General features: G+C 35.0%; 1 protein-coding gene across 1 annotated transcript in view; it reads left to right on the plus strand.

Annotated features, from left to right (window-relative positions):
- Window positions 1-15,016, plus strand: part of LRRIQ1 (leucine rich repeats and IQ motif containing 1) — a 130,147-nt gene that overhangs the window by 99,623 nt on the left and 15,508 nt on the right. The window contains exon 18 of the mRNA XM_059934715.1: window positions 808-927. Coding sequence (XP_059790698.1) covers window positions 808-927 — 120 coding nt within the window. The remainder of the gene's footprint in view (window positions 1-807; window positions 928-15,016) is intronic.

Below are 15,016 nucleotides of genomic sequence, written 5' to 3' on the forward strand. Positions count from 1 at the left end.
TATAGGTAATAATTTTTAAAATTAATTTTATGCTTTATGCTTTCACTTCATAAATATTAGCAACCACATATATTTAAATATATAAGTTTATATAATGTATATTGTTTATTATATATTTTATATGGATTTTCATAGATAAATGGAGGCATGCAATACACATTTCTACCTGTGTTTTACACTTACTATATATCCTGGAGCTTACTCCCTAGCAGTGTATACAGATACTAATTTTTTTAAAACTCCAGTGTTCTTGGAGTTATAGTTAGGAAAGCTCCAAGATTCCTCCAAGATTATTGAGGAATCTGAATGTTTTTAGTTCTATTATTATGTGCTGGCTTTATTTAAAGATGAAATTAGTTAATTGTTATGGACCAGGATACTAAGTCTCTAATATGGCCATTTATATATGTTGAAGTTTTCCTAAATCAGTGTAAGTTTATTTTATACATAATCATTTGAAAATTAGCAAAATTGGTTTTCCTCTGTATCTCTTTCTACTTAATTTAGAATGGGTCCCGGAGGAATTGTCAGATAATTGATTGGTTGACCTACATGTGCAGTTGAGGGAGTTTTAAAGATTCTTTTCTGCTTACCACAAGGAAAATCTCCTGAGATTCAGAGCTTTAGACACAAGCAGTCATTTAATTTATCTTCCAGTTTTAAATGTCACATAAAGTTCAAAAAACAGATTATTGAGCCATTAAACTAAGGTCTAAGATGTTTTATCTTCCTAATGGGATAACACAGAGAATCTGGTTTGGAGTTTGATCTATAACCTTGTATAACGTGCTTTAAATTTTTGTTTAGGCAGTTTGGAAGGGCTTTCTTTTGCGAAAGAAACTGACAACGGCTCTAGAGGCTATTAAGAATGAAGAATCTGAAGAAGAATATGAAGAAATAGATTTAGAAGATTTTACATTTGATGAAGTAAGTGCCAACTACAACATATAGATATTGGTCTTAAAATATTTTAGTATACTATTTTGGAGCTAAACCTTTTTCTAAGGTTTTCATCCTTTTAACACTGTGTTATAGATTGTTTTCAAGTTGCACTTGAAAAAGTATGCTTCTAATATTTTAACATCTTCATTTATGATACAAGCTTGTACAGTGTTTAAGTGTGGTCATGGAATATTTACAAGAATTCGTGTGTATTCTTCAACCAGATTTACACAATGTTTTATCAATTATTCTTCATTAAATATAACTCTGAGCTTATTTATGCCCTGTTCAACAAATTTTAGTAGCTCTTTGTTGCCTAGCAAAATGAGGACAGCCTCCTTAAATAGTTATTCAAGTATTCAACAATAAGACAGCAAACTCTACAGACATATTTACCACTTCCCACCTGTGGCGTCCACATGCTCTAACCACATTGAGCACCTTCTTACCGTACCTTTTACGTCTTGCTATTCTGTTTCCTCTTCTCTAGACAGTTAAACCCACATAACTACCACTCAGATTAAGGTAGAGGACATATGACTATCCCCAGAAGACTTCTCATGCCTTCATAGTATTCATACCTCCATCATTATAGATTAGTTTTGCCTATTTCTGAACTTCCAAATAAGTGGAATCATCCAATATGTGCTCTTTTTTCACATAATATTATGTCTGTGAGATATACCTATGTGGTTGAGTGTAGCTGTATATATACCATTCTTTTGAATATACTACTTTTAATCTATGATTTGAATATACCAATTTTTAAAAGTCTGTTCTACTATTGGTGGATTATTTGTTACTGAGTTATTTCTAGTGTTGCCTATTATGACTAAAGACGCTATGAACATTTTTTTTTTAATAAATTTATTTATTTATTTATTTTTGGCTGCGTTGGGTCTTCGTTGCTGTGCGCGGGTTTTCTCTGGTTGCGTCGAGTGGGGGCTACTCTTTGCTGTGGTGCGCAGGCTTCTCACTGCGGTGGCTTCTCGTCGCAGAGCACGGGCTCTAGGTGTGCGGGCTGCAGTAGTTGCAGCACGCAGGCTCAGGTAGTTGTGGCTCACGGGCTCTAGAGCGCAGGTTCAGTCATTGTGGTGCAAGGGCTTAGTTGCTCTGAGGCATGTGGGATTTTCCCAGACTAGGGATCGAACCCGTGTCCCCTGCATTGGCAGGCGGATTCTTAACCACTGCGCCACCAGGGAAGGCCAGCTATGAACATTCTTGTACATGGTTTTTGATGTGCATGTTCACATTTCTTTTGGGAACTGAATTTCTGAGTCATAACGTTTACCTATATTTAGTAGCTAGTGCCTAACAGTATTCCAAAGTGATTGTATCAATTTACAGTCCCATCAGCAGAATATGAGAGTTTCAGAGGAGATTTATCCTCACGAACACTTTGTATTTTCATGTCTTTTTTTTTTCCCAATCCAGTAGGTTTGTAGTGGAATCTAGTTGTTTTAATTTGCATTTCTCTCCTAACTAATAATGTTGAATACCTTTTCATATGCTTACTGGCCATTTGGATATCTACTTTTATGACATGATCAAGTGTTTGTGCTTTTTTTTTTAATTTAATTTTATTTATTTTTTTATACAGCAGGTTCTTATTAGTCGTCAATTTTATACGTATCAGTGTATACATGTCAATCCCAATCGCCCAATTCATCACACCACCACCCCCGCCCCCCCCGCCACTTTACCCCTTGGTGTCCATATGTTTGTTCTCTGCATCTGTGTCTCAAATTATGTGCTGCAAACTGGTTCATCTGTACCATTTTTCTACGTTCCACATATATGCGTTAATATACGATACTTGTTTTTCTTTTTCTGACTTACTTCACTCTGTATGACAGTCTCTAGATCCATCCAAGTCTCTACAAATGACTCAATTTCATTCTTTTTTATGGCTGAGTAATACTCCATCGTACATATGTACCACGTCTTCTTTATCCATTCATCTGTCGATGGGCATTTAGGTTGTTTCCATGTCCTGGCTATTGTAAATAGCGCTGCAATGAACATAGGGGTGCATGTGTCTTTTTGAATTACGGTTTTCTCTGGGTATATGCCCAGTAGTGGGATTGTTGGGTCATATGGTAATTCTATTTTTAGTTTTTTAAGGAACCTCCATACTGTTCTTCATAGTGGCTGTATCAATTTACATTCCCAACAACAGTGCAGGAGGGTTCCCTTTTCTTCACACTCTCTCCAGCATTTGTTGTTTGTAGATTTTCTGATGATCCCCATTCGAACTGGTGTGAGATGATTCCTCATTGTAGTTTTGATTTCCATTTCTCTAATAATTAGTGCTGTTGAGCAGCTTTCCATGTGCTTCTTGGCCATCTGTATGTCTTCTCTGGAGAAATGTCTATTTAGGTCTTCTGCCCATTATTGGATTGGGTTGTTTGTTTCTTTAATATTGAGCTGCATGAGCTGTTTATATATTTTGGAGATTAATCCTTTGTCCGTTGATTCATTTGCTAATATTTTCTCCCATTCTGAGGGTTGTCTTTTTGTCTTGTTTATGGTTTCCTTTGCTGTGCAAAAGCTTTTAAGTTTCATTAGGTCCCATTTGTTTATTTTTGTTTTTATTTCCATTAATCTAGGAGGTGTATCAAAAAAGATCTTGCTGTGATTTATGTCAAGAGTGTTCTTCCTAAGTTTTCCTCTAAGAATTTTATAGTGTCCACTCTTACATTTAGGTCTCTAATCCATTTTGAGTTTATTTTTGTGTATGGTGTTAGGGATTGTTCTAATTTCATTCTTTTCCATGTAGCTGTCCAGTTCTCCCAGCACCAGTTATTGAAGAGACTGTCTTTTCTCCATTGTATATCCTTGCCTCCTTTGTCATAGATTAGTTGACCATAGCTGCGTGGGTTTATCTCTGGGCTTTCTATGTTGTTCCATTGATCTATGTTTCTGCTGTTTTTGTGCCAGTACCATATTGTCTTGATTATTGTAGCTTTGTAGTATAGTCTGAAGTCAGGGAGTCTGATTCCTCCTGCTCCGTTTTATTCCCCTCAAGACTGCTTTGGCTATTCGGGGTCTTTTGTGTCTCCATACAAATTTTAAGATTTTTTGTTCTAGTTCTGTAAAAAATGCCATTGGTAATTGGATAGGGATTGCATTGAATCTGTAGATTTCTTTGGGTAGTGTAGTCATTTTCACAATATTGATTCTTCCAATCCAAGTACATGGTATATCTCTCCATCTGTTGGTATCATCTTTAATTTCTTTCATCAGTGTCTTACAGTTTTCTGCATACAGGTCTTTTGTCTCCCTAGGTAGGTTTATTCCTAGGTATTTTATTCTTTTTGTTGCAGTGGTATATGGGAGTGTTTCCTTAATTTCTCTTTCAGATTTTTCATCATTAGTGTGTAGGAATGCAAGAGATTTCTGTGCATTAATTTTGTATCCTGCAACTTTACCAAAGTCATTGATTAGCTCTAGTAGTTTTCTGGTAGAATCTTTAGGATTCTCTGTGTATAGTATCATGTTGTCTGCAAACAATGACAGTTTTACTTCTTCTTTTCCAGTTTGTATTCCTTTTATTTCTTTTTCTTCTCTGATTGCCGTGGCTAGGACTTCCAAAACTATGTTGAATAATAGTGGTGAGAGTGAACAACCTTGTCTTGTTCCTGATCTTAGAGGAAATGCTTTCAGTTTTTCACCATTGAGAATGATGTTTGCTGTGGGTTTGTCATATATGGCCTTTATTATGTTGAGGTAGATTCCCTCTATGCCCACTTTCTGGAGAGTTTTTATCATAAATGGGTGTTGAATTTTGTCAAAAGCTTTTTCTGCATCTATTGAGATGATCATATGGTTTTTATTCTTCAATTTGTTAATATGGTGTACCACATTGATTGATTTGCATATATTGAAGGATCGTTGCATCCCTGGGATAAATCCCACTTGATCATGGTGTATGATCCTTTTAATGTGTTGTTGGATTCTGTTTGCTAGTATTTTGTTGAGGATTTTTGCATCTATATTCATCAGTGATATTGGTCTGTAATTTTCTTTTTTTGTAGTATCTTTGTCTGGTTTTGGTATCAGGGTGATGGAGACCTCATAGAATGAGTTTGGGAATTTTCCTTCCTCTGCAGATTTTTGGAAGAGTTTGAGAAGGATGGATGTTAGCTCTTCTCTAAATGTTTGATAGAATTCACCTGTGAAGCCATGTGGTCCTGGACTTTTGTTTGTTGGAAGATTTTTAATCACAGTTTCCATTTCATTACTTGGGATTGGTCTGTTCATGTTTTCTGTTTCTTCCTGCTTCAGTCTTGGAAGCTTATACCTTTCTTAGAATTTGTCCATTTCTTCCAGGTTGTCCATTTTATTGGCATAGTTTGCCTGTAGTAGCCTCTTAGGATGCTTTGTATGTTCTATAAATATCAGTTAAATCTATCTGGTCTATTGTGTCATTTAAAGTTTCTGTTTCCTTATTTATTTTCATTTTGGGTGATATGTCCATTGGTGTAAGTGAGGTGTTAAACTCCCCCACTATTATTGTGTTACTGTCGATTTCCCCTTTTATAGCTGTTAGCAGTTGCCTTATGTATTGAGGTGCTCCTATGTTGGGTGCATATATATTTATAATTGTTATATCTTCATCTTGGATTGATCCCTTGATCATTGTGTAGTGTCCTTCCTTGTCTCTTGTAATATTCTTTATTTTAAAGTCGATTTTATTTGATATGAGTATTGCTACTCCAGCTTTCTTTTGATTTCCATTTGCATGGAATATCTTTTTCCATCCCCTCACTTTCAGTCTGTATGTGTCCCTAGGTCTGAAGTGGGTCTCTTGTAGACAGAATATATATGGGTCTTGTTTTTGTATCCATTCAGCAAGTGTGTGTCTTTTGGTTGTAGCATTTAATCCATTCACGTTTAAGGTAATTATCCATATGTATGTTACTATGACCATTTTCTTAATTGTTATGGGGGTTTTTTTGTAGGTCCTTTTCTTCTCCTGTGTTTCCCACTTAGAGAAGTTCCTTTAGCATTTGTTGTAGAGCTGGTTTGGTGGTGCTGAATTCTCTTAGCTTTTGCTTGTCTGTAAAGCTCTTGATTTCTCCATCGAATCTGAATGAGATCCTTGCCGGGTAGAGTAATCTTGGTTGTAGGTTCCTCCCTTTCATCACTTTAAGTATATCATGCCACTCCCTTCTGGCTTGTAGAGTTTCTGCTGAGAAATCAGCTGTTAACCTTATGGGAGTTCCCTTGTATGTTATTAGTCGTTTTTCCTTTGCTGCTTTCAATAATTTTTCTTCATCTTTAATTTTTGCCAATTTGATTACTGTGTGTCTCAACATGTTTCTCCTTGGGTTTATCCTGTATGGGGCTCGCTGCACTTCCTGGACTTGGGTGGGTATTTCCTTTCCCATGTTAGGGAAGTTTTCAACTATAATCTCTTCAAATATTTTCTCTGGTCATTTCTCTCTCTCTTCTCCTTCTGGGACCCCTATAATGTGAACGTTGTTGCGTTTAATGTTGTCCCAGACGTCTCTTAGGCTGTCTTCATTTCTTTTCATTCTTTTTTCTTTATTCTGTTCCGCAGCAGTGAATTCCACCATTCTGTCTTCCAGGTCACTTATCCGTTCTTCTGCCTCAGTTATTCTGCTATTGATTCTTTCTAGTGTAGTTTTCATTTCAGTTATTGTATTGTTCATCTCTGTTTGTTTGTTCTTTAATTCTTCTAGGTCTTTCTTAAACATTTCTTGCATCTTCTCGATCTTTGCCTCCATACTTTTTCCGAGGTTCTGGATCATCTTCACTCTCATTATTCTGAATTCTTTTTCTGGAAGGTTGCCTATCTCCACTTCATTTAGTTATTTTTCTGGGGTTTCTTCTTGTTCCTTCATCTGGTACATAGCCCTCTGCCTTTTCATCTTGTCTATCTTTCTGTGAATGTGGTTTTTGTTCCACAGGCTGCAGGATTGTAGTTCTTCTTGCTTCTGCTGTCTGTCCTCTGGTGGATGAGGCTATCTAAGAGGCTTGTGCAAGTTTCCTGATGGGACGGACTGGTCCTTTGTGCATTTTTAAGTTGGGTTGTACATCTCTTTTCTTATTGGCTTGTAGCAGTGCTTTATATAATCTAAATACTTCTCTGTTTTTCCATGCAAATATATTCCCTAAATTCTGGGATTTCCCTTTTTTTTCTCTCTTTATGGTTTAGTTTGATGAACAGAATGATTTTGTTTTAAATTAAAAACAAAAGTTTTTCGTTGTGACATATAAGAATCTTTGCTTACTCAGGTCATTAACATATTCTAGAAACTTTATTATCTTAACTTTCAGCATTTAAGTCTGTGGTGCATCTGGAATTAAATTTTGCCTGCAATGTTAATAAGGGGTCAAGTTCCCCTCCAAATATACACATTTGGTTATTTTGTTGACCCACAACCATTTGTTGTTTAGACCATACTTTTCACAATGGATTACAGTGAAGGCTTTATTTAAATTCAGGAAACTGTGTGCATGGGTTCTCTTAATTTTTCTCATCATTTTGTTGTTTATTCTTATATCACTACTTCAATTTCTGTATAATTTATAATAAATTTTGTTATCTAGTCTTATAAGAGCTCCAACTTTGTTCTCCTTCAAGAAAGAACTGCTATTGCTACTGTTGATCCATTTCATTAATGTACGAATTTTAGAACCATCCTGTCAGTTTGCACAATAAATGTTAATATTTTCTCTAAGATTGCAAGAAATCTATAAATCAATTTGGGAGAACTGATATTTTTAGAATATTACATTTTTAAATTCATGAACGTAGAATATCTCATCATTTATTTAAGCCACTTAAAATCTCTGCCCATAAGAGCAGAGATTTTTTTTTCTTGTGCCTCTTATTTATTTTTCTTGCTTTATTGTCCTGACTACTACCGTCAGTAAAATGTTAAATAGTGGTGGTTTTAGCAGGCCTCTTTTGCTAGCTCCTGGTCTCAGGGTGAAAGCTTTCCACCATGAAGTCAGATGTTTAATACATGTTTCTTGTAGAAACTCTATATTTGATTGAGTTACCCTCCTTAGTATCTTCTTACCTTTCTAAAAGGTTAGTATGATGATGATGTTGATGATTCTATATATGATTTGGATTTTATCAGATACTTTTTATGCCTATAACATTGATTTTTAAAAATTAAACCTTGTATTCCTAGAATAAACCAACTTAGCTATAATACATTATTTTTTATATATCTCTGAATTTGATCTGCTAATATTTTGTTTAGGATTTTTGCATTTATATTCTAGAAGAAACTGTACCCGTAAATGTTGTTTCTTGTAAAACTCTTCAGATTTTGGTATCAAGGTTGTGTTGACCATATATATATATATATATATATATATATATATATATATATATATATATATATATTTGACCTTATATTTGATTAGGAAGTGTTTCCTATGTTTCTATTTTCTGGAAGAGTTTGATGTAAGATTGATACTATTTGTTTCTTAAAAATTTGTTGTAGCACATAATCTATTTGGGATAATGTTCAATGTGCACTTGAAAGGAATGTGCATTTTGCAGGTGTTATGGTTACTAAAATCTCAATTACTTCAAGTTTGTTAATTGTGTTTAAATGAATCCTTATTTTTAGTGATTTGGGTAGGTTTCTATCAGTTATTGACAGAAGAATGCTAAAATCTCTTCTTCAGATTGTGGGTTTCTCTAAATCAGTTTTTAGTTCTGTCAAATTTGGCCTCGTAATTTGAGGTTATGTTATTAGGGTATACACGTTTAGAATAGTTAAGTCATTGTATTATTGACCCTTTTATAATGATAAAATTTCACTCTTTAACTCTAATTTCCCTCTTTAACTAATTGCCTTATTGGCCATTCCCTCTGATATTTTCATACTTACAGCAACTTTCTTTTGACTGGTAATTTTATAATATATGTTTTCCTAAACATTCCCATTAAACATCTCTGTTGCTTTTATGTTGAAACTGTGACTCTTATAAGAATATATAGTTGGATTTTGCTTATTTTTATATTCCATTTTGATTTTTTATTAATGTATTCAGACTTTAAATTTATTTCAATTGAGTGTATAATTAGGTTTATATATATCTTCTTTCTGTTTGTGTTCCATTTGTCCTGTTAGTTCTGTGTTCCTTTTTTGCTTCTTTATTACCTTTTTTTCCCTTTAATCAGGTATTTTTGTTTTTCCTTTTTTTCTCACGTTAGCTTGTTAGTTTATGGTTACCTCTTTCTATGCACTTCATTCCTTCCTGCATTATCATGCTTCCATCATTTTCTTTTACCTTAAGGACTTTCTTTAATATTTATTTTAGTTCAGGTCAGTTTTTGATTGCTTGAAAATTTCTTTTACTTAAAACTTTGAAGGATATCTTCTTTAGATATAGAATTCCAGGTAGTCTTTTGGTGTTTGAAGATGCCATATTTATTATCTTCTGGCTTTCATAGATTCTATTGAAAAGTCAGTAATAAGTCTTATTTTTTCTTCTTTGAAGATACTTCTTTCCAACTCTTAATCCTCAGACTACTTTTAAGGTTCATTTCCTGTATTTGTTTTTCAGCATGGGTGTGGTTTTCTTTGTATGTACTCTGCTTGGAGTGGGGGAGGTTATGTGGCTTCTCGAATCTGTGGTTGATGTCTTTCATCAGTTTTGGAAATTGCTTGGCCAGAGGTATTTCAAATATTTAATCTTTTTCATTATCTCTCTTCTCTGAGGTAAAGTAGCTCCAAAAACACATATGTTAGAATCCCTTACCATTTCTCATGTGTCTCTTAGACTCTTTTCTGAATTGTTTTCTTTTTTTACTTCTGTGTTTTAATTTGCATGTTTCCTACTGACCCATCTTGTAGTTCACTAATCATCTCTCTTAAGTTATATAATCATTTTTAGCCTATGTATTAAATTCCTAATTTCAGTTATTCTATTTTTTAGTTCTGGAATTTCTACTTGATTATTTTTTGTAAATTCTAGTTATATATTGAAGTTTTCTATCATTTCCTATATTTTCTTGAACATACTGAGCATGGTATATTCAAAGTTTTCTTGGTTAATTGCAACATCTGGATCACTTGTAGGTTTATTTCTATTGACAATTTATCTCTTGTATTGGGTTGACCAAAAAGCACCTTCAGTTTTTAAGTAAAAATAAAGGACACATTTTTCATTTTCACCTAGAACTTTATTGAACAACGTATTCACCCTTTTGTTCCACTACCTTCTACCATTTTTCAGGCAACTTCATAATTCCATCTTCCCAAAACTTTTTATCTTTTTGAGCAAAGAACTCTTCCAGGTGCCTTTTACAGTCTTCCAGGGAATTAAATTTTTTTACATTAAGAGAATTTTGTAAAGACTGAAATAAATGGAAATGCAAAGGTGCAATGTCTGGTGAATATGGCAGATGAATCAGAACTTCCCAGCCAAGCTGTAACAGTTTTTGCCTGGTCATCAAAGTAATATGTGGTCTCACATTATCCTGATGGAAGATTATGCATTTTCTGTTGACTAATTCTGGAGGCTTTTTGTCGAGTGCTGCTTCCAGTTGGTCTAATTGGGAGTAGTACTTGTTGGAATTAATCGTCTGGTTTTTTTGAAACGAGCTCATAATAGAAGACTCCCTTCCAATCCCATCATATACACAACATCACCTTCTTTGGATGAAGACCGGCCTTTGGTGTGGTTGGTGGTAGTTCATTTCGCATGCCCCACAATCTCTTCCCTTCCACATTATTATACAGTATCCACTTTTCATCACCTGACACAATTTGTTTTAAAAATGGAACATTTTCATTATGTTTAAGTAGAGAATCGCATGCGGAAAAATGGTCAAGAAGGTTTTTTTCACTTAACTTACGTGGAACCCAAACATCAATGCTATTAACATAACGAAGCTGGTGCAAATGATTTTAAACGCTTGATTTGGATATTTTGAGTTTGTTGGCCATCTCTCACGTGGTATAACATTGATTGTTCTCAATTAATGTCTCAATTTGATCGCTATCAACTTCAACTGGTCTATCCAACCGTGGAGCATCATCCAGGGAGAAATCTCCAGCACGAAACTTCGCAAACCACTTTTGACACGTTCGATCAGTCACAGCACCTTCTCCATACACTACACAAATCTTTTTTTGCGTTTCAGTTGTGTTTTTACATTTCTTTAAATAATAAAGCATAACATGCCAAAAATGTTGCTTTTTTTTCATCTTCAATATTAAATGGCTACACAAAAATTCACCAATTTTGATTTTTTTTTTAATGCACGCTGATATGACAGCTGTCACAATACAATCTAACAAAATTGTTTCAAATGAAGTTAAGACAACTAAGCACTACTAGAGCCATCTTATGGAATAAAACAAACAAACCTTTTGGCCAACCCAATATTTTGAGTCAGCCAATTCTCTTTATTAGCATTTAGTCATTGATTAAGTATCAGACATATATGTAAAAATTATAAAGACACTGGAAGATGTTTTATTTCTCTAAAGAGGATTTAATTTTGCTCTGACAGGCAGATATTATATAGACAGAGATCCTTTTGAGGCTTATTTTTAAACTTTGTTAGGGCTGGTCTACTTCTGGTTTCTCTTAGGGTTGAGCCAATATAATGTCTAAACTGAGAGTGGGATATTTACCAGGTAACCTTCACCTTGTTTTTTCCTGAATTCTAATCTCTTTCTCCATAGCATCAGATGACTAAAGAAATTTCTTCTTAGCTTTTTAGCACGCCAGCTATTGCTATTGCACTTTGAGTCTAGGTATCTCTCCAACACACCTACTACTTGGAATTTGCAAACATATGAAGGGTTTATTTTATACATGAATTTGAACTCACATTTCAGTGGTTCTCTCCTCTCAAGGATCTTGGTCCTTCAATCCTAACTGCCTTGGCATCCCTACACTTTAACCTCTGTCTCTTCATTCCAGTGAAACTGCTACAAGTAGGCCTTAGATTTCTGCTTGGCTTCTCTTTCCTGTTAATAAAATTGGGGCTTTCCCTGAGGGAAAATGTGGCAGGAAATACAGGGTTCACATCCGCATGAGACTCTACTCTCTGGGATCTTAGCTTTTTAAGTCTTGACTGCTTCAATTGTTCTTGAGTACCTTCAGCTCCATTTTTAATCCAATATTTTTAGTTGTTCTCAGGCGAATCTTAATTCTAATTAAAGCTATACCAGAATAAAATGTCCAAAGAGAAATGTTTATAAATATTTCAAGTCAGTAATTATTTTAAGTGTTTCAGACATTGTTCTCACCACAGTGAACAAAAGAGATAAAATCCCTGACCTCAGTGACCTTACATTCACTTAAGGTGACAGACAGTGAATAAATATATAAATATACAGAATACTGTAAGATATTGAAAATTGCTACAAAATTTTTTATAAGGAAGGTTAAGAGATAGAGCATAGAATCTGATTGGACAATCATGGGAGGCCTACATGAAGTGAAATATTTTTATAGAGATGTGAAAATAAAGTGAAGGGATAGCCATTGGGTAATATGGCACTGGGCTAAGTGGAGGGCAAGTATGGAAGCCTTGAAACAGGAACTTTTTTAGTATACTAAAGAAACAGAAAATTCACAGTAAGTAGAACTGATTAGTAGTGGAGAATAGCCAGAGATAGGGAAGAAACAGAAAAATGGTCAGGGAACGGTTCACATAAAGCCTATGATATGAAGTCAAGAACTTTGAATTTTATTTCAAATGTGATAGAACATTATAATTGGGTTTTGAGCAAAGGAGTTAAATGTATTATTTGTTTTAAATGGATTAATTTGTTTGTAATACAGAGATTATAGTTTAGGGGAGCTAAGAATTAAAGCTAAATACCAATTAAGAAGGTATTATTACTTTGCCTCTTTGCCTTCCTTTGACTTTTTTTTACTCCTTTTTTTATGGCCATCACTTTATTTTAAAATCATCTTACAACTTCAGATGACATAATCAAATTACAAAAGTGTCCCTATATTTTTTGTTCTTTCTTTCTCTTACTTTCTTCTATACAACTGTAAGACATATCTAACCAGGACTTTCCTTTTATCACTTATTTAGGTCATAACAATAGTTGCCTTTGGTATAGTCTATACTTTTCTTTAAGATTTATCACAAGAGAGTTGTAGTGATATACATGTATTCAAACTTATATTTTCCTTCCCAGCCAACAAATACTGAAAGTTTACAGTATGGTAGGTACCGTGCTTGGTGCTAGGGTAGGTACATAGACAGATATAACATGGCCCCAAGTTTAGGAGATGTCAGAAATATATTTGAATATTTTCAGCTATAAAAGAAGTAAATATAAAATTGTCTTAATAAATTAGCCTTAAACAAAAAGCCTGGATCAATCTGCCATGAAGTCTTTATATTGGTTTGTTGCCTCTCTGAAATGTGTTTTCATTTTACAAATGGTTAACCAAGGGGACACTGATAACAAAGATCACTTTGTTTTAGTTTTTATTAAGCATAGTTTACCTTAATTTTTTAAGTACCAAGAACTGTGAGGGATCTGAGGTCGTATCCTGCATGCAGTCTAACAAGTTAGGCTGCCACACTTTCATGGATGCTGGCAGAAGAAATGAGACATTTATTACTTGTCACCTCAGGCAGCAGAAGCCTCATGTTTTTATCTATTCCCTTTGCCCCCAGGTTACATAGGCAGGAATTCCCCCTTAGGAATGCGAAAGCTTAGGAAACCCTATATTTTATAAAAGGCTGCTAGCAAACCTGTTCATCCTATGCTCCAGAGGAAGTAGTTATTTTCTTATACGAGACAGCAAACAAATTTTGCCTTCTGCTCCAGAGGGAATCACTCAAAGACTATATCTTCCAAGTCTATTAGCTATAGTAACATCCTTGGAAAGATAGTCCAGAACAAAAGATATCATAATTCATGAAGAAATGTTAGAGACCTATGGAAAATTATCTCCCAACAATATGTACCCTTCATGTGTACATGGCAAATTTTCCCACAAGTACCCACTCCAGTGGCTACTCTGAATAATATGACGGGCTAGGACAAAATCCATTAGGTTATCCTCATGATACATTTAATGAAGGATACTATCAATACCCCAGGCATTTCCTCTTTAAGTTTCTATATTGACCTTCCCACTAGACTTGAGGCTTTAATCCAGGTACAGCTGCAAGTATTAGCTATTACAGACTCTTTTTGGGCCCACAAGGAGGAAGTCGAAGGCAGTTCTGCCATCTAAAACAACCCTGGCCAGTGAATTGAAGCTGACTTGAATGCTTTCCAGGGCCATACTGGTGTTTCCTTAAATGTTTGAGGGTGATCTATGACCAGGACACCTTCCAGGTGGCATTTGTCAGCCCCATAGGATGACTGAGAATGGGAGTGGGGAAAACATCCAGGCTGCACCCTGAGGATGTGTCAATCTCGCTGCCCTGAGACATCCTATTAGGGAAAGGAAATACGTTTCATGCCCAGGAATGATCAGGAGAGAATCCAGAGTTGTCAAAATAGAACTGTATTATCTTCCATGTATTTTTTTCATAATCATTACCTAGGAAGTAGCTGCAAGGGTATGATCCCTTTCTGGGGACAGCCACATTAACTGACCAAATTGCCTTATTTAGGTATGTGGACAGAAGGAAGTGAGAGTGGTGAAGTCAGACTATCAGCTCATTGTTGAGTACCTTTTGTGATGAAAGGCACATAACTGTCAGGCTCCAATGGTCCAGAAAACTGAAAAATTATACAGACGAATTTCAAGGGCCACAGTTATATGGCCAAACTTAGCTGATAGATAACCTGAAGATGTATCAAAAGTTGAGAATGAGGAGAGGGCTTAGAAAGTGAGATTTGAGATTCATAATGGGCCAAATTTCCAAACTGTAAGGATTCTGAGGTGCTACATAAGTTATCAAGAAGTATTAGAAAGAATTCTTTTGAAAATGGCATGAGGCAACTTGGATAGAAGAGGAGGAAAGTGTTGGGGCTCAGAGTTGGGGATGGTGAAGAATAAAAACGAGACCAAGACATGGCTTTTAGAATTTCTAGGACCTGTTCAACTCTAACTAACTTGTGGCTTACAGCAAATCTGA

Source organism: Balaenoptera ricei, chromosome 10 (genome assembly GCF_028023285.1).
Source record: "Balaenoptera ricei isolate mBalRic1 chromosome 10, mBalRic1.hap2, whole genome shotgun sequence".
Classification (NCBI taxonomy): domain Eukaryota; kingdom Metazoa; phylum Chordata; class Mammalia; order Artiodactyla; family Balaenopteridae; genus Balaenoptera; species Balaenoptera ricei.